General features: G+C 47.1%; 10 protein-coding genes across 10 annotated transcripts; 7 read left to right on the plus strand and 3 right to left on the minus strand.

Moving 5' to 3' along the window:
- Positions 1 to 78: 78 nt before the first annotated feature.
- Positions 79 to 1,821, plus strand: BGW36DRAFT_319437 (chorismate synthase). Its single transcript, XM_046212613.1, has 3 exons — positions 79 to 319; positions 377 to 738; positions 804 to 1,821. Exons 1-3 carry the CDS (start codon positions 285 to 287, stop codon positions 1,646 to 1,648), a joined length of 1,242 nt encoding a protein of 413 aa, XP_046071863.1. The 5' UTR covers positions 79 to 284; the 3' UTR covers positions 1,649 to 1,821.
- Positions 1,822 to 2,681, plus strand: BGW36DRAFT_378091 (uncharacterized protein). Its single transcript, XM_046216066.1, has one exon. It carries the CDS (start codon positions 2,092 to 2,094, stop codon positions 2,629 to 2,631), a length of 540 nt encoding a protein of 179 aa, XP_046071864.1. The 5' UTR covers positions 1,822 to 2,091; the 3' UTR covers positions 2,632 to 2,681.
- BGW36DRAFT_461195 (Ima1 N-terminal domain-containing protein) lies at positions 2,677 to 5,628 on the minus strand. Its single transcript, XM_046222126.1, has 3 exons — positions 5,470 to 5,628; positions 4,602 to 5,414; positions 2,677 to 4,547 (listed from the first exon to the last, which is right to left on the minus strand). The coding sequence occupies exons 1-3, from the start codon at positions 5,593 to 5,595 to the stop codon at positions 2,961 to 2,963; spliced, it is 2,526 nt and encodes an 841-aa protein (XP_046071865.1). The 5' UTR covers positions 5,596 to 5,628; the 3' UTR covers positions 2,677 to 2,960.
- Positions 5,629 to 5,711: 83 nt separating this feature from the next.
- Positions 5,712 to 6,969, plus strand: BGW36DRAFT_378094 (oligosaccharide biosynthesis protein Alg14 like-domain-containing protein). Its single transcript, XM_046216067.1, has 2 exons — positions 5,712 to 6,016; positions 6,078 to 6,969. Exons 1-2 carry the CDS (start codon positions 5,921 to 5,923, stop codon positions 6,849 to 6,851), a joined length of 870 nt encoding a protein of 289 aa, XP_046071866.1. The 5' UTR covers positions 5,712 to 5,920; the 3' UTR covers positions 6,852 to 6,969.
- A 2-nt stretch (positions 6,970 to 6,971) lies between these two features.
- Positions 6,972 to 8,396, plus strand: BGW36DRAFT_378097 (putative short chain dehydrogenase). The gene is made up of 10 exons (XM_046216068.1): positions 6,972 to 7,066; positions 7,123 to 7,267; positions 7,329 to 7,415; positions 7,488 to 7,550; positions 7,607 to 7,714; positions 7,773 to 7,824; positions 7,879 to 7,967; positions 8,027 to 8,089; positions 8,148 to 8,226; positions 8,297 to 8,396. Exons 1-10 carry the CDS (start codon positions 7,017 to 7,019, stop codon positions 8,317 to 8,319), a joined length of 759 nt encoding a protein of 252 aa, XP_046071867.1. The 5' UTR covers positions 6,972 to 7,016; the 3' UTR covers positions 8,320 to 8,396.
- BGW36DRAFT_378101 (methionyl-tRNA formyltransferase family protein) lies at positions 8,397 to 9,819 on the minus strand. Its single transcript, XM_046216069.1, has 4 exons — positions 9,511 to 9,819; positions 9,383 to 9,453; positions 9,210 to 9,328; positions 8,397 to 9,160 (listed from the first exon to the last, which is right to left on the minus strand). Exons 1-4 carry the CDS (start codon positions 9,773 to 9,775, stop codon positions 8,410 to 8,412), a joined length of 1,206 nt encoding a protein of 401 aa, XP_046071868.1. The 5' UTR covers positions 9,776 to 9,819; the 3' UTR covers positions 8,397 to 8,409.
- A 74-nt stretch (positions 9,820 to 9,893) lies between these two features.
- On the plus strand, positions 9,894 to 12,742 carry BGW36DRAFT_378105 (uncharacterized protein). Its single transcript, XM_046216070.1, has 6 exons — positions 9,894 to 10,254; positions 10,307 to 10,400; positions 10,454 to 11,424; positions 11,473 to 11,675; positions 11,729 to 11,778; positions 11,836 to 12,742. The coding sequence occupies exons 1-6, from the start codon at positions 10,007 to 10,009 to the stop codon at positions 12,553 to 12,555; spliced, it is 2,286 nt and encodes a 761-aa protein (XP_046071869.1). The 5' UTR covers positions 9,894 to 10,006; the 3' UTR covers positions 12,556 to 12,742.
- A 676-nt stretch (positions 12,743 to 13,418) lies between these two features.
- Positions 13,419 to 14,379, minus strand: BGW36DRAFT_295809 (Rho GTPase Rho1; the record flags this gene model as incomplete). Its single annotated transcript, XM_046211210.1, has 5 exons — positions 13,419 to 13,574; positions 13,636 to 13,770; positions 13,872 to 14,069; positions 14,192 to 14,219; positions 14,312 to 14,379. The coding sequence occupies 5 exons, from the start codon at positions 14,377 to 14,379 to the stop codon at positions 13,419 to 13,421; spliced, it is 585 nt and encodes a 194-aa protein (XP_046071870.1).
- A 1,617-nt stretch (positions 14,380 to 15,996) lies between these two features.
- On the plus strand, positions 15,997 to 17,338 carry BGW36DRAFT_378115 (uncharacterized protein). The gene is made up of 2 exons (XM_046216071.1): positions 15,997 to 16,522; positions 16,584 to 17,338. Exons 1-2 carry the CDS (start codon positions 16,106 to 16,108, stop codon positions 17,259 to 17,261), a joined length of 1,095 nt encoding a protein of 364 aa, XP_046071871.1. The 5' UTR covers positions 15,997 to 16,105; the 3' UTR covers positions 17,262 to 17,338.
- Positions 17,339 to 17,554: 216 nt separating this feature from the next.
- On the plus strand, positions 17,555 to 19,145 carry BGW36DRAFT_427143 (uncharacterized protein; the record flags this gene model as incomplete). Its single annotated transcript, XM_046220369.1, has 4 exons — positions 17,555 to 17,711; positions 17,770 to 18,099; positions 18,161 to 18,511; positions 18,580 to 19,145. The coding sequence occupies 4 exons, from the start codon at positions 17,555 to 17,557 to the stop codon at positions 19,143 to 19,145; spliced, it is 1,404 nt and encodes a 467-aa protein (XP_046071872.1).
- Positions 19,146 to 20,124: the final 979 nt, after the last annotated feature.

Here is a 20,124-nt window from a genome sequence, read left to right on the forward strand (position 1 = left end):
CTAGTCGCTTGTTGATCGACTCGAAAGTCGGAACCTATGCTGCCTTGCACTAAGCCCCTTCTGGCTAAAGCGCCTCCCCGCAAACTCCGAAGTCGCCGATCGGCAGGGAACTTTTTTAGAGCGATGATTCATCGGTGTTTCAATCGAAATATTAATATTGGTGCTACTCGCCATTTGCTGCTTGACTGTTTTCGACTATTCAGTGTTCTCAGGAGAGTGTCTTGATTCCAACTACCCCGTCGAGAAAGAGTTCTCTGCCATCGCACGCACAATCTTCGCTAACCATGTCGACGTGGGGTGACTACTTCAGAGTCACGACGTGAGTTTGTCAAACCATTGCAACCCGCGACTTTTGACTGACTGCATGAAAATCAAGCTATGGCGAGTCGCACTGCCGCTCAGTCGGGTGCATTGTCGATGGCTGCCCTCCTGGCATGGCCTTGACAGAAGACGACATCCAACCGCAAATGACTCGACGGAGACCCGGCCAAAGCGCCCTCACTACCCCACGCAATGAGAAGGATAGGGTTGAAATCCAGTCAGGAACAGAATTTGGCTTTACTCTCGGTACACCAATTGCTTTAATTGTTCGCAATGAGGACCAAAGACCCAAAGACTACGGCGGTAGCACGATGGATCTGTACCCACGCCCTAGCCATGCCGATTTCACATACCTTGAGAAATACGGGGTTAAAGCCAGTAGCGGAGGAGGTCGCAGCAGCGCTCGCGAGACTATTGGTAAGACCCTTTAATTTCTATGTTCTGGTCTAAATGGGAGAACTAATATGAACGGGAATATACAGGACGCGTTGCTGCCGGCACCATTGCGGAGAAATATCTGAAACTCGCCCATAATATTGAAATTGTCGCATTCGTTTCATCTGTTGGCAATGAACACCTTTTCCCTCCTTCCCCTGAGCATCCTTGCTACTCGACAAATCCTGAATTCTTGAAACTGATTGAAACGATCTCTCGGGAGACGGTCGATGAGTTTGCTCCTGTCAGATGCCCCCACACAGAAGCTTCCGCGCGTATGACAAAAGTCATCGAGAAATTCCGTGACAATAAGGACAGCATTGGCGGCACCGTAATGTGTGTTATCCGAAATGTTCCAGTTGGTCTAGGGGAGCCCTGCTTTGATAAGCTGGAGGCAAAGCTGGGTCACGCAATGATGAGCATCCCAGCCACAAAAGGGTTTGAAGTTGGTTCTGGTTTTGGTGGTTGCGAGGTACCGGGTTCAATTCATAATGATCCATTCGTTGCATCTCCGGAAGTTCCTGAGAATGAAGCTGGTGCGGGAATCAACAACAAAAAAAGATTGACCACAAAAACAAACAATTCTGGAGGTATTCAGGGTGGTATTAGCAACGGAGCCGATATCTACTTCCGTATTGCTTTCAAGCCTCCAGCGACTATTGGCCAGGCACAAATGACAACGAAATATGATTTTGAAGAAGGCACCTTGGAAGCCAAGGGTCGTCATGACCCTTGCGTTGTACCCAGAGCTGTGCCAATTGTCGAGGCCATGTCTGCCCTTGTGGTTATGGATGCTCTGCTTGCACAAAAATCTCGCGAGGCTACGAGAAGTTTGCTTCCACCTTTACCCAAGTCGTTGCCGATAAGACCCGAGAACGCAAACGAATATTAACAGCGTATTTAGCCGCAATGATTGCATCAATGAGAACGGTTGCCTGACTCTGCGTCGTTGACATCTTGCAATTCTTGTTGATACTACGATAGACCTACTTGTGGTAGATAGACCTTCACTGATTAGTAAACTATTAAGAATTGATTTTGAAAGGATTGTAATAACGAGTTAAATGCCCCATATATATTACGAAATATTAATGATCCTCGAGATCCTCACTGAGCATATCACTAAACAATTGCAAAGGTAGTTAATTAGTGATTACTGATCGGTAATAACTCCTGAAAGCATAGCAATAGCAAGCTATGTCTCATAGGTATCATGAAGATCAAGGTGAAGATCAAGAAGCCCTATGGGTATAAGAGTAGATAACGACCAGGAGAAGAATGGATTCCTTCTCAAGAATATCTTCGAGCCAATATTCAATCACGAATTAACTCGCGATGTCTTCCTTCATCATTGACGGGCGTTTAACGCCCATCAACCCTTCTTCCTTGAACGATGTAACAAGTGAAGAACGATCCAGTGCCATCGATTTCGTCAACCGCCACAACTTCATATTCCAAGAGTTCAACCATGACAAGATGATCGCCACATTTTTACCAGATGCCGTCGTGTATCACAGCAAGGGCACAATCCACGGCCACGCAGAGTTCCGGGCATTTTTTGAGAACCTGTATGGTGCTTATATTCCTGGTATCTCCCGCAGCGCTACAAACCATATCGTTGATCGTGATGGAGATGGTGGCGTGGTGGTTAGGTATCAGCAGTATTTGATTCGGTATGGGTGGGCCGGAGACGATGCCAAGACTGTTGCTGGCAAGAATTTTGTGAGAGACGATGGCCTGCCATCGATATGGTGGTTCGCGCCCATTATTGACCGGCTAAGGATGACTGCCGACGGATGGAAGTTTTTTGAGCGATACCTTGGACCGTCGTTTACAAATCAGAGGCTTGATCCTCCGAAGGCGTCTAAGGTTTGAAGGAACATCTGAGGTATTCACCAACAATAAAAGTACTACCCCCCCCCCCCCGGAAAACGAGTTAAGGTTTCTCTCAGAGCCTCAGCAAGTCTATTTAAGCTACTGTGCCGACAGGTATCATTTGCATTCATGCACTATGTACAAAAGTTGGGGAAATCGTGCACCCTGGAACCTCGTTTCTAAACAGAGTTCCCAAGTAGGCAACAAATTATGTGCGCCTTCCCATGTCATCAACGCCATATCAAATGCTTGCACTAATTGCTTTGTAAATATCATAAACTGACGTTGTAATTCAATGCGGATAAAATTATGTCGTTAGAATCGCCTCCTCACCTCACTCTTCGTGCTTGGTATCTTCGACTAGTGTCTGCCCCAGTTGTTGTCGTTCCCATTGCTCGTGCAGCCCGACTACGAGTCATCCGTTGGGGACCGTCATCGAGACTAAGACCTTGTAATCCAGAGCCTAGTCCTTGGGTACGCAAGGGGGTGAAATCGTCGCTGCGGTCGCTGAATGGGTTCATGTTACGGATTGTCGTATTTATGTAAGATGTAGTAGTGGTAGTTTCGGCATCAGAATCGACAGCGGAAACTTCTGAAACATCTGAGCCATCATCTCGAATAGGGTCGTAACGCGTATCCTTGCGAGAAACCCCGTAATTCTGATTTTGAGTTTCATAACGAGAATACGGATGTATTGGGTAGAAGGATCGTTGCGAAGATGGTACAGTCGGTGTAGGCACCAGTCGGTTCAACAGCATCGGCTCTTCGTGGGCATGCAGTACCAAAGGTTGAGCCGAGGGTTGGGTTGCAAGCTGTGTTGCAGGCTGGGTTGGAGTCCCTGTCTGCGGTTCAACACTGTGCTTTAGCAGATGGCTTCGATGATAGATAGCAAGCAAGCCAAGCGATTCCTCCACAGCTAAAAGCGCTGACAATCCCTTAACACAGATTTCAAGATTTCCATCATGATTTAAAAGGCTGTCTTTTGAAAAGTGATAGCTCAAATAAACGCAGAGAAAAATAGCCCCAATAAACTTTATCAACGAATAAAGTACACTCCGGGCATGCAAGGTTGGCTTGTTCAAAGATGCCAAAAATCCGAATCCTGTAAACAAGATGTTAATTATCAGAGCAGCAATCAGCATGAAGTCACGCGGAATTTCAGTTAGCTCAAGCTTATCGATCATCCACATGACTGGACATATTGAGAGGGAACCAAATCGAATTGATGCGTATATGTATCTCCATCGAGAGTGCTTTGAAAGAATAACTCTCGGGGTTGACTTCAAAACTGCATTTTCATTCACGTCCTCTTCTGGCGATTTGATTGTGAAGGCCTGGTGGAATATATTTTCGAGTCCGGTCAAAGCAGTATAATCGGAGGGAGGAAAGAACTTCGGTGGGGCAAAATGAACATCGGACGTTGGTGAAGTAGTCCTAAAAGGGTCGTTTCTTGCAATATTCTCCGGGTCTGTTTCTGATTGATGGAATGGGTTTGGTTCAGGACCTTTCTCTACCGGTTTCTGAGTTATTGGGTTCCGAAGCTGCCACGCAGGGGGCCGCGGTGCCTGGGGAAGAGAGCCATAGAATGGCGACTTCTCTTCCCTAGGTGGCTGTACGTTTTGCTGAACGACATTAACAAACCTGGGGTGTATTTCCTGAGGTCGCGATGGTGTCCAGTCCATTGAATCTTCTATTCCCGGATCAGGTGCAATCAGCTGTGTCGTATTTTGACGGGGAGTCTCTCGCGGTGTGCCCAACTTTTCTATTGGAAAGCGATAGACCGGCTGCTGCGTGGTGAAACTTTTTGTTTGGCCGTTACGAACTTGTGGTTCTTGAGAAGCTGAAGACTCGGTGTTTGACCATTCTACCAGCGGCCGAATATCGTACTTAATAATTCGCCGTGATGCAATAGTTGTCTACAAATATTAGAAAACAGGCATCACAAGCCATCTGATTGCTTCAATACTCACCAGAATCATAAAAAAAATCATGAATGCATGAAGGGTCGGCGGCAGATTAGGTTCAAAGTTGTCTGTGTCTTTTAATAGAGCCCAGAGCCCGAATCGGGTGGCCATGACAATTAGCTGGCATTGGTAATACTGGTTAAGACCCAGAATTCGTCCATTGAAGCCTTCGACTTTGTAATGTAACCTTGGGTTCCACCAGATTGTAAGTAAACCAGGGATCAACCCAAAGCTGGCAAGGTCCTGCGAGGAACAACCGATCCAAGACAATATTCGGCTTCTATGCGACATGAAAGCCACAAGGAGAGGCGAGGGGGTTCGATGGATCACGGCATCACTACCCTCAAGCGCTCCCATAACGTTGGAAACCAATTGGACAACAATACTAATCCAATAACCCAAAAGGCCAGCTATATCAACAATATGTCTCCAATTTCTGTTGCGAGCTCTCCGTGAGGCTCGACTTCTCTTGCTGCGATCCATGATTCTTCTCAAGTGGTCGGCTTTCGCTTCGTACCCGGTTTCGCGAAGGCGCTCGTTGACCTTCTGCTCGCAATTTTCACACGCCTGAGGGTACCGCTCCTCCATATTCCTGCGATACCTGGGGTATTCCTTCTCAAAAGCTGGGTACCGAGGATCGTCTATATCCGGGAGGTAGGAGCCAAGGATATTTATGAGTATTTGCTGATTCCTAATACATTTGCTGCAGAAGAGTTCCGTTTGATCGAAAGCAGATAATTGCGACGATGATTGCGCTGCATTCATTGACACATCAGGGGCATCCGTCACGGATGTCGGGGGGTCCGTTATCTCTCCGTTCTAATGAAGACGTTAGTTGAAAATCATAGAGAACGTCCGGGTATAATTTTCGTACCTCATCCAAGTAGTTCACCGCCTCGCACTGATCGCATCGCCAGTTGCGTACGGTGGCCGACTTTTTCTCGCCAGAGCGCTGGCCACAGTAGAAGCAGCGCAGGCGCTTTTGGAAAAGTGAGGCCATCGCATACTCCGTATGTTGCAGGAAGAATATATGCAGTGTTGAGCGGGAGTTAAGAAAATGGATGCAGGTTAAACCCCGAGCGCACGTGCCACCGTAAACAGTTAAAACTCCAGCCTCCACATCATAAAGGCCACCTTCTCCCCCATTGTTGCTTTATTGACGACAATCACCAGCTGCCATTGTGCCCTATTGAGCGCCTTGAATAATCCTCATTGATCGCCCTCAATGCTGCGTCTCAAATGATCTAACCACAATCTCAGTAAGATGAAGTGAAACGAAAATAAGACTCTAGCCGGGCCCGACTCTGGAGCCACAACTGATCATCATGACAATCATTCCAGCGGCAGGCAACCCGCCATTGTTGCTTCTGTTTGCTACTATTCTGGCGACTCTTATTGTTCTCATTCTAATTCTATTCATGGTAAGGATGCCCTCCAATAGGCCCATCCACCACCTGGATCTAATTTGCATTATGCCATTAGTCTCTCCATTCTGTTCTTTCCTCTTCGCAACAATCTACTGTTCCCAAGATCCGCCGCAAAGGAGATCCCGCTCATTTGCTGGTTGTGCTTGGAAGTGGAGGGCATACAGCAGAAATGCTGTCCATGCTCCGTCGAATGCCGCTAGATCCTACTGTTTATACTTTCCGAACGTACGTCGTAACATCCGGGGACGGATTCAGCGCTTCGAAAGCCGTGGAATTTGAATCTAGTATCGAGTCTCAGTACAATTCTAAGACAAGAAGAAACAAGCCAATGAGTCTTGTTCGCGGGATAGGGGGGAACTTTTATGACGTTGTCACGGTGCCTCGAGCTCGTCGTGTCCACCAGTCATTCTTAACTGCACCACTATCCACGATACAATGCTTCTGGGCTTGCTTTCAGGTCCTCCGAGGCAGGTACCCTGATCAGCGATCACATTTACACGGTACTACATCCCCATATCCTGATTTGATTCTCACAAATGGCCCAGCTACTGCGGTTTGCGTGATATTAGGAGCCAAGGTTATTAGGTTTCTGGATGCACTATGTGCACGATTTACATCCCACTGGCCTTCTACATACAAATCGGGTGCCATCTACCCACTTCGCACTATATTCGTTGAATCCTGGGCTCGTGTAACCACGTTCAGCCTGTCTGGGAAAATTCTATTGCCTTTTGTAGATCGATTCCTAGTCCAATGGCCTAATCTTGAGGGTAAGCGTGCGTGGAAAGGAATGAAAGAAACACAGTTCGTGGGCACGCTCGTCGGGTGAGAAAAAGCCCTTGAGGATTGATATTGAATACCCCGCTTCTTGTACACGGCATTATGTCAGCTTAGCGTTTCAAATGTCAATCAATGCCATCGGCGCTTTAAAGCATTCTTCTTCCTCTTCTTCTTCTTCTTCGCTCTCAATTGTAGAAGCTAGTAATACCCCACGATGGGCTATTCTCTGAAAAATCGAAATGTCCTCATCATTGCAGGCTCCCGGTATGTACTGAACTATGTGAAGTGAATTGAATCACGGCACTCATTGTCTATCTCAGTGGCCTTGGAGCTGTGGTAGCAGAGAAGTTTGCAGCAGAAGGTGCCAATATAGCCATCAGTTATTTTTCCGACTTGGAACGCGCAAAAGAAATAGAAGCCAGCATCAAGTCGCAATATCAAGTCAAGACCGCCATCATCCAGGGGGTGCGTTACATCGCCAGCATGGGCCGCTCTACAAACAAACAGCTTACAATGTTGATTTTAGGATGCCGGAAAGCGAGATGAGTGTGTTAAAACCGTCAGGTTAGCCACTGAAGCTTTAGGTGGCCTTGATATTGTGGTGTCGAATGCCGTAAGTTTCTTTACTTAGTTGCTATCTTAGGCCTATCTCATGTTGCGAATCATATGTAATTGACAAAATTAGGGCTGGACAAAAGTTTCTGAGTTCGGTGACCTCTATGCGCTGGAAGATGAAGATTGGGATAGAGTAAGTTTCTTTCTCCCCTCTCCAAACTGAAAACAGTGCCTGAAACTGTAAAATAGTGTTGGGCAGTGAATGTCAAAAGCCATCTATATGCATTCCGGGAGGCCTTGCCAACATTCAACAATAACCCTGAGGGCGGCGTGTTCATTATCACTTCTTCTTTAGCTGTATGATTCCGTTTCAATAATTTTTCCAAACGAACCTTTAATTTACAAGCACCATTAGGGATTGGGTCCGGGCGGAAGCAGTATGGGGTATTCTGTCGCCAAATCGGCTAGTAAGTTGGGCAATAATTACTGTGGAATTTCTAGCAAGGTTGATATCCTGGTAGGCATACATTTGGCCAAGTGCCTTGCCAAATCTCAAGGGCCCAAGGTTCGCATCAATGCTGTTTGTCCTGGATTACTGCTCACTGAGTGGGTATGTACTTCATCCATTCTTGTTTGTATATTTAAAGTGGAATCTAACAGAGGCAACAGGCAGAGCGGTTTCCTCAGGAGGCCGTTGATAAATACATAAGCCAAGCAGTTCTCAAGAGACCAGTTCGTGATTTGTCCCAAACTATGTTTCAAAGACTCGCTAATAATACGGCCATCAAAGGTTGAAGTGGACGATACTGCAGATTTATACATTACCCTTGCGAAAAATACATCAATGACTGGTAAAGCACTAGCCATTGGTAAGTGTGCAACCGCCACTTCCTACTATGTATTAAAACCATTTGCTGATTAGACCGATAATAATGATAGACGCAGGCTACGATATTCATTGAAAGATTACAGCAGCATGATACACATCGATAATCGTGGTAGACTGAATAGAGTGAAAATATGATATCAATTTATATTAAAAATATCTAACCTTATGTAAGAGGATTATGGGATAAGCTAAACTCGGCATTCTCGAGGCATATAGCGTTTTGAGACAACATGCGGGCTTTAAGAGCAGCAGTGAAGCCGTCACTAATTTTCCCACCTTCAACTTTAACTTTGCGTAGACGCAGAAGATGGCCATCAGACGTGTAAACATAGAGAGACTTGACACTGCAAGATGGTTCATCTGAAAGACTTCCGCATACAAATGGCACTCCTGGTAGTAACGCAAGACGTCGGCTCTCTGAGATACGATCTGATGCCTCTTCAATATCCTCAAGAATGATTCTTTTGTGCTGAAAGATAGCGCTATTTCCATCCGGCGACCTCGAGAGCACGAGTGCCTTGTTCCATAAACGACCTAACACTCGCTGACGACGCCTGATATCACTCAGTGTCCAATTCTGCCAATCCACATGTCTATCTTCAGGAGTGATTTTGGACGCGTGGGCAAAGTCGCTACTACCTGTGGCGGCGCGCCACCCGGCATCTTTCAACGGGGACACATATACTTGATTCCGAATGCCTTTTACCAGCATTTCAGCACCTTCTGATGCAGCTATGCCCTCGAGTTCAGATACTGTACAGTTTTCAGGATTGGGTATTCGAAACCCTGGGGCGGGGGTTTGATCCAATATAACACCGTGATCGAAATGCTTGTGATGAAGCGTTTGTAGAGTTATACCAGTATGAGTTTTTCCCCTCAGAAGTGTGTGGTACAGAGGTGCCGGTCCTCGAAGACTATGTTTCAGTCAGTAGACTTAAATATGTCGTTTTCAAACGGGCTCACTCTGGCAGCAGCGAAGGATGGACGTTCAGTCCTCCATATTTCGCTGCATTCAGTAATCGAGACGGGACGAACAAGCCGAATGATACAGCAATGATCAAGTCAATCGGGGTATTTGGAAGCTGTTAAATATCGTCAGATTTAAGCCTCCAAGCATCGCGGTTTGCAAATCGTACTGTCCAACCAGTGAAGGTATCTATTTCGTGTATTCGAAGTCCCAACTTTGTTGCAGCATGTTTGATCGGCACTATGAATCGAAGGGAACAGTCAGTATCACGCAAGGCCCTTCGCTATCGCCACTTACCTTCACGAATCTCTTTCAATCCCCTGCCTACCCTTTTCCCAGGCCGACATACAACTTCAATAGATTCAATAGTTTGAGGCGCGCGGAGATGTTCCGCATGGAGCGCGTTTAATGAGGCAGCACTGAATTCATCTGATCCACAAAAGAGGATACGAAGAGGCTCTTTGGAGCTGGTCGAGCTCCAACGGTACCCAAACCTATTGAAGCAATTATATTGTAATTGACTCCGTGTAATGAGCAGACAAGGTATGCGATAGAAAGTCATGTCTGCCCAAGGCAGGTTGGTTAGAAAGTGCAGCGGCGCAGGAAGCTTGCTTTCGTTTAGCGCCAACCCTCCCGTTCCCATGAAGTCATAGTGCTCCGCGGTCCGCATGGGCTAAATAAGCTTCACATTTCACGATTTGCGCCCCTTAACACAACACATTGTCACGCAAGCAATAACATGCCGAATCCCTTATCCGACTGTGTCTGATGGGCTGCCTACAATAGCTATGCAATGACTGAAAGCGAGCCCGTTTCTGTGATCCCCGCTCAGCTTGCGTTCTTGACCATCTATAACCCCTCACTGGGCAAGACAGACGAGACGATTAGTGAACAAATTGTTTTTTATTCATCTCAAACTACACGCTCACGTTCGAATGCAAATACCCCTGCCGACGATCCAGCGCCAAGTGAATCTAAGGGCGATACAAATGAGAGATTGCGCCAGGTTGGCCTGGCGCAGGGTATAGTAAATTTTGCAAAGTGAGCTTCACGCCTAGCATTCGCCTAACAGTGAATTGTTAATGTGATTCAGAAACTTCTCGGGCGGATACGCAGTCGACAACATTGAAACTGAAAAGTCAAGGGTTGTCCTCGATGAACTGGAAAAAGACTGGTGGATTCTAGCAGTGGGTGAACAACAGCAATAATTCGGAGCATGGAGTCTGATCAAATCAAACAGTCTATAGATCTCACACGCCTTCCTTCGGCGGGTGGAAACAATACTACATCAGAACCCCCTACATCTCGAATTGAGTACTCATTGCGAGAGGTATATCCTCCTCAAACGATAGTTCAGCAACTACGGCGGGCACACTCGATATTTCTCCTACACCATGATATCTCTTTGGATCGTCTTTACAATCGACTAGGGAGGCCATCTTTCTGCAGGATTCTCAACCGTTTCTGGAGCAGATTTATAAGAACTTGGATTGTGCTGCTCAATGGAAATCCTGCAGTGGATATATTTAATGGCACCAAGCTGGCTCTAGGCGGTGAACTCGGAATCGGCGTCGGAGAGGAAGAATGGGGTAGCGGCGAACGAGAGGTGCTTGAGGACTTTGTGTCTCGTACAAGTGGCCTCGTGGACCTGGTTGTCTCCCGGTTCGGTGATGAATCGCCGAAGGGGAATAACTCTAACTCCGACATTCAGCCCTGGCTGGGAACACAACAGGCTCCACGGCCATCGGATGGTGTTATATTCTCGGGTGTAGGCTCTATTTCGCGGAAATCCTTAGCACGGGTATCACAGTGGATGGAATGGATATATAAATATGATGGAGCCGCATACGGAGTTGATGAAAATCCCAACTCAGTCCGTAGGACCAAGCAAAGGAAAGCTAAAATCCAACCGGCTACTACTGAGAGTCCTTCTCGATCACCTCATCCAAAGAAAACAAAAACAAAACCTCAAACACAAGGCGACACGGCTTCTCCGGGGATTCCACCGCCCCTGGTGGTGGCCTCGTCACCGCCTAAATCAACAGCGCCGAAAGATGGTCAAGAAACAGACGATAGCATGTTTGGCAGCGAAGCTCTAATGAAATATCTTACTTTGGGGTACGGTTCAGCATGGAAATTTCCAAACTTGTCAACCCATGACGCGGCCGAGACAAAATCAATAGGAGAAACCACCAAACACGCAGCACACGGGTATGTTTACCTATGTAGATTTCAAGACTTGGCCTAATCAGGATATAGAGATAGTCAAAGCGATGAAGACTCTGGAAAGTTTGTTATTGGCTTTAAGGACGACTTAGAAGAGGAAATATCAGACGAGGATAGTGCTGAAGGCACTACCTCTCGAGTGATCTATGAACAAGGAGAAGCTAGCAATAGTCGTACTTTGCTAAGGACGCTACAAGTAGAAACTGTTGAATTAGCTTCATCTGGAAACAACGATGGTAAGTCTCGATAATTGACAAAAAGGTGATGATTCAATCTAACCGTCGATAAGAACAATCCCCAACGGCATCTTACAAGAAGCTCCAGGTCTTGGTTTATGTGGTATGGTTAGACCGTCTGTATACGCTCGTATGTCCTTTTTGTGCTGAACTCATCTAGCATCGACCATTTATGTTCACGTTCTTATTTGACCTGCGAACACCATCCCTTTCTTTGCCGTCGTTCTACCGCAGCATTCACCACCAACTTGGTCCTTTACAAAAACCACTTCTCTCATCAACGTCGCCACAAAACGTTTATCGACGAATACAATTCGCTGACTTTGACATAAGCCAAGAGAAACGAGCTTCGATGGTCGATAATCCCATCTACGATCTCATATACGACCCTAGTAACTTGACCGTACGATCATCCATTCCGAACATCCCGGAGCTTGGTGTTAGTTCGCCGAATTACATGTCTCCATTTTCAACTCCCGAGGGACATGATAAATGGTCTCGTATCGAAGCTCTCAATGTACATCACCAGTTCCTGAGTACATATCTAGATACCCGTTCGCGGCCATTGGAGATGGAACGAACATGTAAAACCAGTCGCGGCTGGTGGCTTGTCTGGGTACGAATTCACGAGCCTGAACCAAATAAACAATCTAGCCCTCCCAAGGAAGCGATTTTGATACGGAAAGCGTCCGATCCCTCTGCTGTCAGCACTCGGCAGTCTCGCGGTGGAAGCGGAGTCAGGTTCTTGCGAGATCTCAGTGGAGCGACTATGTCGAATTCCATGGGGGCTGCTAGCAACACATCACCAAGCAAATTAGCCGAAGGGCTGGGTCTAGATGCTCACAAGTATATTGAAAGTCTATTGAGTTTGAATAAGTGACGGGGTAGCTGATGGGCTTCATTGGATTAGATTGGGATGTATATATATGCGCAAGTTATTCGGTTATCACCTACTAGAAGACAATATCAATTCATGTACATAGGTAATACAGGGGCTCTACTATGTTTACTTTACTGTTGCGGATGGAGAGCTCACAGCAAGACAGCGATGTCAATCTAAAGTCAAAAGGTTGCTCATGATGAATATGTAGATATATCTGTAACTGAACCGAGAGATACATGTATTCAAGAGATGTAACCATAGGCCAAAGTTTTTCTCGCTTCGCTACACTGTATCTCTGGGCAGCTAAGTGCAACAGAAATAGCAGTGCACTTAAGTGGCTGACACAGCTAGAGTTGGCCGCATCCCTCATTACTTCTCTCATCTCCAGTCTCCTACGTTGGCAGTACTATCCTATTTCGAGGTTCCGGAAATACAGGACGAGAGCCTGAAAGCAACCGTTGTCTAGAAACCGGTAATATCTCTGGCATGCATTCCCACTTGTATGTTGGCATCCACTGCGAAAGAAGCGAAGAGGAAAGACTGGGAAGAGAACGCCATCCTGAAATTCTGCAAACACTTCAAGAGATGAACATAGGAAACAAGCGGAATTATAAAAAAGGTGGACTGCAAAAAACAACACATAAAAGGAAACATAAAGATTAAAAAACTTGGACCAATGACCACTCAAATAATCCCATGGGCATATGCGCCCAGTTATCCGAACTATCCACATAAACCCCAGGGAGGTACATGGTCACATGATTGTAAGCACGACAGTCGACAGCGAAAGGTCACTTTAGCTAAGGCAGCCATAATCGCTTGGCGTTGTCGCCGAAAACCTCAAACATGACACGGCTAGATTACAGGATAAGGCACTTTTTCTTGTTTTGGTGGTGAGCCTTGGTCAAGAGAGCTGCGCGGGTGGCAGTCTCGAAAACTTCGCGGACGCCTTGGCCGGTACGGGCGGAGCACTCTAAGTACTTGTAGGCACCAATCTTCTTGCGAACTTCCTCGCCCTAGAGTGGACCATGTTAATAATAGGGAGCTGATGGTGGCATTGGGCCTTGTTGAACGCACCTGTTCATAAGTAACGGGCCGCTGGGAAGTCTTGTTCAATTCATCAATCGTCTTCTGATCATCACGCAAATCGACCTTGCATCCAACCAAGATAATAGGAAGGCCTTGGCAGAAGTGAAGAACCTCGGAGATCCACTGCAGCATCATGCGAAATTAGTGAAATGACCTTATCATTATACGACCGGTGAGTAGACAAGGGTGGTGTTTTAAGCGAGAAAGTGCAAATAATAACGAACCTTCTCCTGAACGTTGTCCAAAGAGTCTGGGGAATCGACAGCAAAGCAAATTAAGATGACGTGTGAGTCAGGGTACGACAAAGGTCGGAGACGGTCGTAATCTTCTTGACCAGCCGTATCCCAAAGAGCCAGTTCGACGCGTTTGTTATCAACCTCGACATCGGCAACATAGTTCTCGAAGACGGTAGGGACATAGACCTGTAGAGTTAATGTTAGCATATGCAAGGTGGCTTTGAAGCCGGTCGCGTGCACGATGAACAGAAGACTGGCACGTGGCGTCGGTGACCGGCGAGGCAGAAAGGAGGATTTTTATGGCTGACCTCTGGGAAAGTTCCCTTGGAGAAGACACTGGCAAGGTGAAAATGATTAGTATTTCGACAACACACGCTTTGGGGCCGTGGAGATTGGCGGGTAGTTTGAAGGAGGATGCTAGGACTCACATCAGGAGACAAGTCTTACCGCAGGCACCATCACCCACGATAACGAGCTTGCGACGGATTTCGGCCATCTTGACTGTTCGCAAAGTAGACAAGTCAGTATATTATTTGAACGAAATACAAAGAGTCCGCTGTTCACAAGACTAGGTGGACAGGGTGGGTGTGTTGTTAATGGGCAGATTTCCAGGCTGTTGACGTGTGATGGACAACGGACAGCTGCAACGACAATGGGGGTTGGCAAAGAAGAGGGCCACCTACAGTCGAGGAACGAGCTCGCAAATGCAAAAATCAATCAAAAAGCTAGTTATTAAGAGAGTCGGAGGGCGATGGAAAGCAGAATGAAGAGTGAAAAGAGATACGGACTACTTTTCAGGATGGAATGATGGATTCAGGTCTCAGCGAGGATGGAGACTGGGAGTGGTTATGGGGGTTACTAGTTAGGCGGTGGTCCAGGAGGCTTACTAGCTACCCGCCCAGGAAGCCTGCCTGCTAAGGCTCCAAGGCTCCCTCTCTTCCGGGTCGGTTGCACAGCAAAAGCCGTTTCGCATGTGCGTCACCAATACGGGACAGGACCGTGACCGCCGCCCGTGAGTCTAGAACCCACTATTGTGGACTATCTGCCAATAAATGGCCTGCAGAATGATCGTCTCAGCACTGCCGTCACAGCTGAAACAGGTACCGGTATTGTAGTATTTTTCGGTGGCTGAGCTCGACTACGGTATGTTTATGTACGTGTGGCTTGCCCCCGAGCATTCACGATTCTGTATGGACACGGCCCCCTTCTCGCACGCCAGCCGTGGCTTAGCAGTGCTGCCAGAGCCAATGAGAGCTGTCGAGAGGACGCAGCCACACCGGGTGTTGACAAGCTAGGTTAGTGCGGCTTGCCTCCTGAGATATCTGTGATTCTATCTGTAAACAGTCATACACACATAATACATTATTGTGTATCCAGCTAAGACATTTCAGATAGGGAAAAAAAAAAGAAAGAAAAGACAAAGAGAAGGGGGAAAAGAAAAAAGAAAATACATACGGAGTACATAAGCCAGCTAAACGGCCATCAGCATTACTATTGGGCGGGTCTCCGGTCCCACTGCTGGCGTACGTACTACGACTATTACTATTGCTACAGCGGGACGCCAACGCCAGGACCAGGTGTCAAGGCTACTTTTGCCTGGAGGCTTAGATTCATATGTCGACGTCACGGTTGATCTGCTTGTTGTTATCTGTTCAAGGGGCTGGTTAATATTGTTGGTTTAGGCTATGGATTGGAGGCCAGGAGCAAGAACAATCGCGATCACAGTGCTTTGGGACTGGGACATATACAACTATCACGCAACAAGCCGTGGCGGTGCAACAGCAGAATCAAGAAGCCTCCTATGTTATTGTCATGTTACGATTGGTGCCATCGCTCAGATAATAACTGTATTACTGATAAAATCATAGGTCATGCAACGCCAGTATCAAATAGTCTCGATTGATCGTCCACGCATCGTATCGACGCAGTTGTAAACTAGGAAATAGGACGCCTTGTTATTGCATACGGAATCCAAGCCGAAATTCAACGGCAGTCCTTACCAATGCGTAATACTACTAGCAAAACCACGGTGATAAGGAACAGTAGTCTTAGAAAGTTATACGCATAAGAATAATCAATAAATCGGCGCATGTAATTGTAATGCCGCCGATCACGTGATACGACTTCAGTAGCGCCGGTCAATTTTCTGGCGATGCCGAGCAGTCAGGTACAGCGACGAGCAACAACGACCACTCAGGACACTTGAGTTCCCTCCAAGGAAAATGCAGAGGGTCATACGCCGTACTGTTTTGGCAAAGAATCAAGCTAAGCGGAAGGCAACTATCCTCGAAAAAAATAAACGACGCGAAGATGTCAAAACCCTGATTCAGCATCAAACGCAAGGCCAGAATGCAAGGAACAAAAGAGAGAAAAATGCTAGGCTCAACCGACGAGAAGACTGGCTGAGAGGCCCTCTAGCACCGAAGCGTGATTCGGGGCTAGAAGAGGGATATTACGGGTCACTAGACTCAGCCGATGTGCAATTTGCAGTCATCCCTGAGCACCTACGAAGACGCTATATCAACATTGCAAAAGGAGATCGTGTATGTCTCCTTAAAGGGCCAGATCAAGGAAAGATCTGTGAAGTTTCAGCTGTCGACCTTACCACGGAAACCATTCAGCTCAGAAATAACAATTTGGTATAAATGTCTTCCCCCCTCCCAGTGTTTCAATATGAGGTTAACATGGATTACTTATCAGGCTCATGTTTACATACCGGACTGGGCTAAAAAAGCATCCCAAGTGGAGAACAACTTCACAACTATGGAGCTATCCCTCCCTATCGATGATGTTCGCCTCGTCGTTACGTTAGAAGAAGATGGCGTCCCCTACGAAGCGATTGCCGAGCACGTGTACGGAGGTGCGCCATTCCTGGAGCAAACTAATGAGGACACTCCAAAACACACCAGGTATATTGCGGGAGAGGATATACCCATTCCGTGGCCACGCGAGCATGTTGTCGATAATAAGTTCAAAGACACAGAAGCAGACAGTCTTCGTCGTGAGGTTGAACACGAAACGTGGGAGCCGACACTTAAATACGCTCCCTTTGAAAGCAGCATTATGGACGAACTCAGGAACAAGTACTCGAAATACCGAAAACGTCACGACCCAGAATGGGTTTCAGAAAAGGAAATGGAGGATCTTCAACAGGAATACCTCCAGTCTAGGACATTGCTGACTCCTCAAGGCGAGCTCAAGCTCCATCGTGCCGCCCAGAAGGCCGAAGCAAGAAAGGCAAAACTAGACAAGCACGGGAACTACATAATGAGCCAGGAAACCACCTCTTTCATTGCCAATTTCATCAATGGAAATTCGGAAACAAGATCGGCCATGGATCTCGCCAGGCGCAAAGCCCTCAAGCAAGTCATAGGATAGTTCTCACTTTCTATCAAAGCGTGTATTATAGATAAATTGTATTTCACTTTACAAAATATAATCAAGTTCATTACCTACCCTCTTCCCGTAATGAAAGCCGTGGTTTAGACTGGTTTGCGTATCTTTGTTTGAGCGGCAGCGTCCCCGTCATTGATATTAAATTCAATGATTTCCGGCCGCCAAGGGGAAAGATTTACAACCTAACAACGCGCCGCGAACGAGTTCACCTTTCCCATCACTTCTACAATAATCGGCAATAAGTCAAAGGCCACTTCTACGAGGCGTGTATCATAATGGCCTTTGCTGCCATTAACTCCTCAAATGGCCCATCGGCCTTCTCGGTCGTGGACACAACGACTCCCCAGCCCGCAACGGCGGTAAATTACGCGGTCATTGACAATGCCTTTGCAGCTGATCTATCATTAAAAAAACGTGTCTACGATGCGATCAGTAAGTTTCCCAGAGTCCCTCGGTATTATTCAACCTCTGTCTAATTTTCATGGCTTAGATGTATCTCCCGAGCATGGAGCGCTCTTTCAAGATATCGCGCAATACACATCAGCACTGCAATCGCGCCTACAGAGTCAGAACAGTAATTCAACTCAACAACTAGAAGCGGACCAACCGCTCGCGAAGAAACGAAAATTGGAGAACGGGAAACCTGGGACGAGCGTCGATGCAAAAGATGCTCCGCTGCAGTTTTATGTTCAAGATATATCCTTTGCGGCTCCTCAACGTAAAAAATTGACGCTGGAGATGACAGCTGCAGGCGGCTACCTCCGCGCCAGGAATCAAACTTCTCAGAGCATTGAATTCGGCATTCCAATACAAGATATACGTGAGTAAAATAATTGGAAATTCGGTAGTAAACCATTGCTAATGACAATCACCATGAGCAGAACACGTTCTTTGTCTTCCCGTTCCCGAAAAAGCTCAGCGTCAATTCAACTTTTGTGTTATACCTAAGTACGGCGATGGTGTCACACCAGTACCTGACGGTCAGTCGGTTCTGGAATCGATGGTGTGGACGGTTTCCGACGGGCCACCTAAGGCGGCATTCACAGGGAATGGGCAGCGTGTTGCAGGAGACGAGCCCGGAGAAGCTCTAATAAGGCGTATGCTTGATGGTATTCTTGGACAAACCAAAGTCATTCGACCAACCGAGCGAGAGTTTGTGAGTGCCACGCCTGAGGCACATCGTAAGGGCGAGAAAGCATATCATGTGAAAGCCCACAAGGGCAGCAAAGATGGTGCGTCATTTTGTCTACCATTTACTTTGTTTTTTACTAGATTCTGTGGCAGCTAACAATACGCCTAGGCTATTTGTTCTTTCTGTCTAGTGGTATTCTGTTCGGATTCAAGAAACCCCTCTTGTTCTTTTCGTTCGAAAACATCGAATCGATCTCGTATACTTCTGTTCTTCAACGAACATTCAACCTCAACATCACCACCCGTGCCGATTCTACACAGGAACCTCAAGAGATCGAGTTTTCGATGATTGATCAGGCGGATTTCGCCGGTATCGATGAGTACATTAAGCGACATGGGCTACAAGACGCAAGCTTAGCAGAGGCTAGAAGGGCCAAGAAATACAATGTCAATCTTCTGAAAGGCGAAGAGGAAGCTGCCGCTGGTGAAGTGGAGGAAAGTGAGCTTCAGAAGGCTGAGCGCGAACTGGAAGATCAAGAAGATGAAGAGGAAGAAGACTACGATCCAGGCAGCGATGCTGACAGCGATGGTAGCGGATCTAGCAGTGAGGAAGAAGATGGCGATGATGACGAAGACGGTGGTGGAGAGGATGAGGAAGGCGCAGATGACGCTGAAGACTTGGTTAAGAACGAGCTCGGCAGTGAAGCTGAAGATGTATCTGCAGATGAGCTGTAGCGGTTTTGTAGTTGATAGATTCGTTGTCGACTATGGACGAATTGCATTTGCCTGCACTTACATGTATCTGCTGAACATCAATATGTAGCACTACAATCGCACAATGTACATCCACATGTGCTGATACCATATAAGACTACATATGTAGGTGATATTACTAGGTACTATGATGGCACGTGGACCATGAAGTCACGATTACGAGCCAATCGGCTTGTATTTGTTCAGAAACTATGGTCGATGATCAGTTAGCGGAACAAACTAACTCGTTGTTGAGGACAAGAACAGGCTGAGGGCCTATCAAGTACTATTAACTGCCCAGGTCTCGGGGGATTGGAGGATCGGCCCTTTCGTCCATCGCACCGCCAGATACGCTCGGAGTACGGCATGCCGTGATACTTCTTGCAAGTAAGCAGGATTATTTTAGAGCTAAATATTATTGCTCTTGTTGCTTGATACTTGTATAACCTCTCGCAGCATCTGGCTATAGCCATAACGACGAAGTGGCACACTTGTGTTTACCAGTTCGACTTTGCATCGTGCCACGCCGTTTGGAAGGATTAGCCTGGATCTTCAGCAGCCAACGCCAGGGGGCAGTGAAAGCTAACGGAGAGCAGTCTAGCGTGGCATTTGGTCGTATCATATCATTACTCGAACAATTTCTCCGGTACGTATAATCCAGGCAGTTCTGTCTGCGAGCTGTCTGTTTTGGCAGCATTCCAAGAGACTCACTCGTAACAACCGAGTTCATCTCCACCCCCCCCCCCCCCCAGGAGCCAAAGTCCAGGCCAGCGGCCCTCCACTGTGGGAGGATGGTAGCGCCCCGTAAAGGCTCGTAACGTATCCATTTTTCAAGGCGATACTCGAAGTGCCATTGGTACTGCTAGCGGCCGGCCGGACAAAGCAGGCTGGGAGACTCGAGGAACGGTCGAAATCCCCTGGGGGGAATTATTGCCACCCCGTATGGGGTTCCCGGTAGCAA

This window comes from Talaromyces proteolyticus, assembly GCF_021365285.1.
Source record: "Talaromyces proteolyticus strain PMI_201 chromosome Unknown BGW36scaffold_6, whole genome shotgun sequence".
NCBI lineage: Eukaryota > Fungi > Ascomycota > Eurotiomycetes > Eurotiales > Trichocomaceae > Talaromyces > Talaromyces proteolyticus.

Bases quoted from the DNA above. Each gene is read 5' to 3' on its own strand.
- BGW36DRAFT_319437 (XM_046212613.1), top strand. From the start codon at position 285: ATGTCGACGTGGGGTGACTACTTCAGAGTCACGAC. The intron at 320-376 runs GTGAGTTTGTCA...ATGAAAATCAAG, and splicing joins GACTACTTCAGAGTCACGAC to CTATGGCGAGTCGCACTGCC. The intron at 739-803 runs GTAAGACCCTTT...GGGAATATACAG, and splicing joins CAGCGCTCGCGAGACTATTG to GACGCGTTGCTGCCGGCACC.
- BGW36DRAFT_378091 (XM_046216066.1), top strand. From the start codon at position 2,092: ATGTCTTCCTTCATCATTGACGGGCGTTTAACGCCCATCAACCCTTCT.
- BGW36DRAFT_461195 (XM_046222126.1), bottom strand. From the start codon at position 5,595: ATGGCCTCACTTTTCCAAAAGCGCCTGCGCTGCTTCTACTGTGGCCAG. The intron at 5,415-5,469 runs GTACGAAAATTA...CGTCTTCATTAG, and splicing joins CGGTGAACTACTTGGATGAG to AACGGAGAGATAACGGACCC. The intron at 4,548-4,601 runs GTGAGTATTGAA...TAATATTTGTAG, and splicing joins TGATTTTTTTTATGATTCTG to ACAACTATTGCATCACGGCG.
- BGW36DRAFT_378094 (XM_046216067.1), top strand. From the start codon at position 5,921: ATGACAATCATTCCAGCGGCAGGCAACCCGCCATTGTTGCTTCTGTTT. The intron at 6,017-6,077 runs GTAAGGATGCCC...TTATGCCATTAG, and splicing joins TCATTCTAATTCTATTCATG to TCTCTCCATTCTGTTCTTTC.
- BGW36DRAFT_378097 (XM_046216068.1), top strand. From the start codon at position 7,017: ATGGGCTATTCTCTGAAAAATCGAAATGTCCTCATCATTGCAGGCTCC. The intron at 8,090-8,147 runs GTTCGTGATTTG...CGGCCATCAAAG, and splicing joins AAGCAGTTCTCAAGAGACCA to GTTGAAGTGGACGATACTGC. The intron at 8,227-8,296 runs GTAAGTGTGCAA...TAATAATGATAG, and splicing joins TGGTAAAGCACTAGCCATTG to ACGCAGGCTACGATATTCAT.
- BGW36DRAFT_378101 (XM_046216069.1), bottom strand. From the start codon at position 9,775: ATGACTTTCTATCGCATACCTTGTCTGCTCATTACACGGAGTCAATTA. The intron at 9,454-9,510 runs GTAAGTGGCGAT...TTCGATTCATAG, and splicing joins ATTGAAAGAGATTCGTGAAG to TGCCGATCAAACATGCTGCA. The intron at 9,329-9,382 runs GTACGATTTGCA...GATATTTAACAG, and splicing joins ATACCTTCACTGGTTGGACA to CTTCCAAATACCCCGATTGA.
- BGW36DRAFT_378105 (XM_046216070.1), top strand. From the start codon at position 10,007: ATGACTGAAAGCGAGCCCGTTTCTGTGATCCCCGCTCAGCTTGCGTTC. The intron at 10,255-10,306 runs GTGAGCTTCACG...AATGTGATTCAG, and splicing joins GGTATAGTAAATTTTGCAAA to AAACTTCTCGGGCGGATACG. The intron at 11,779-11,835 runs GTATGGTTAGAC...GAACTCATCTAG, and splicing joins TCCAGGTCTTGGTTTATGTG to CATCGACCATTTATGTTCAC.
- BGW36DRAFT_378115 (XM_046216071.1), top strand. From the start codon at position 16,106: ATGCAGAGGGTCATACGCCGTACTGTTTTGGCAAAGAATCAAGCTAAG. The intron at 16,523-16,583 runs GTATAAATGTCT...ATTACTTATCAG, and splicing joins AGCTCAGAAATAACAATTTG to GCTCATGTTTACATACCGGA.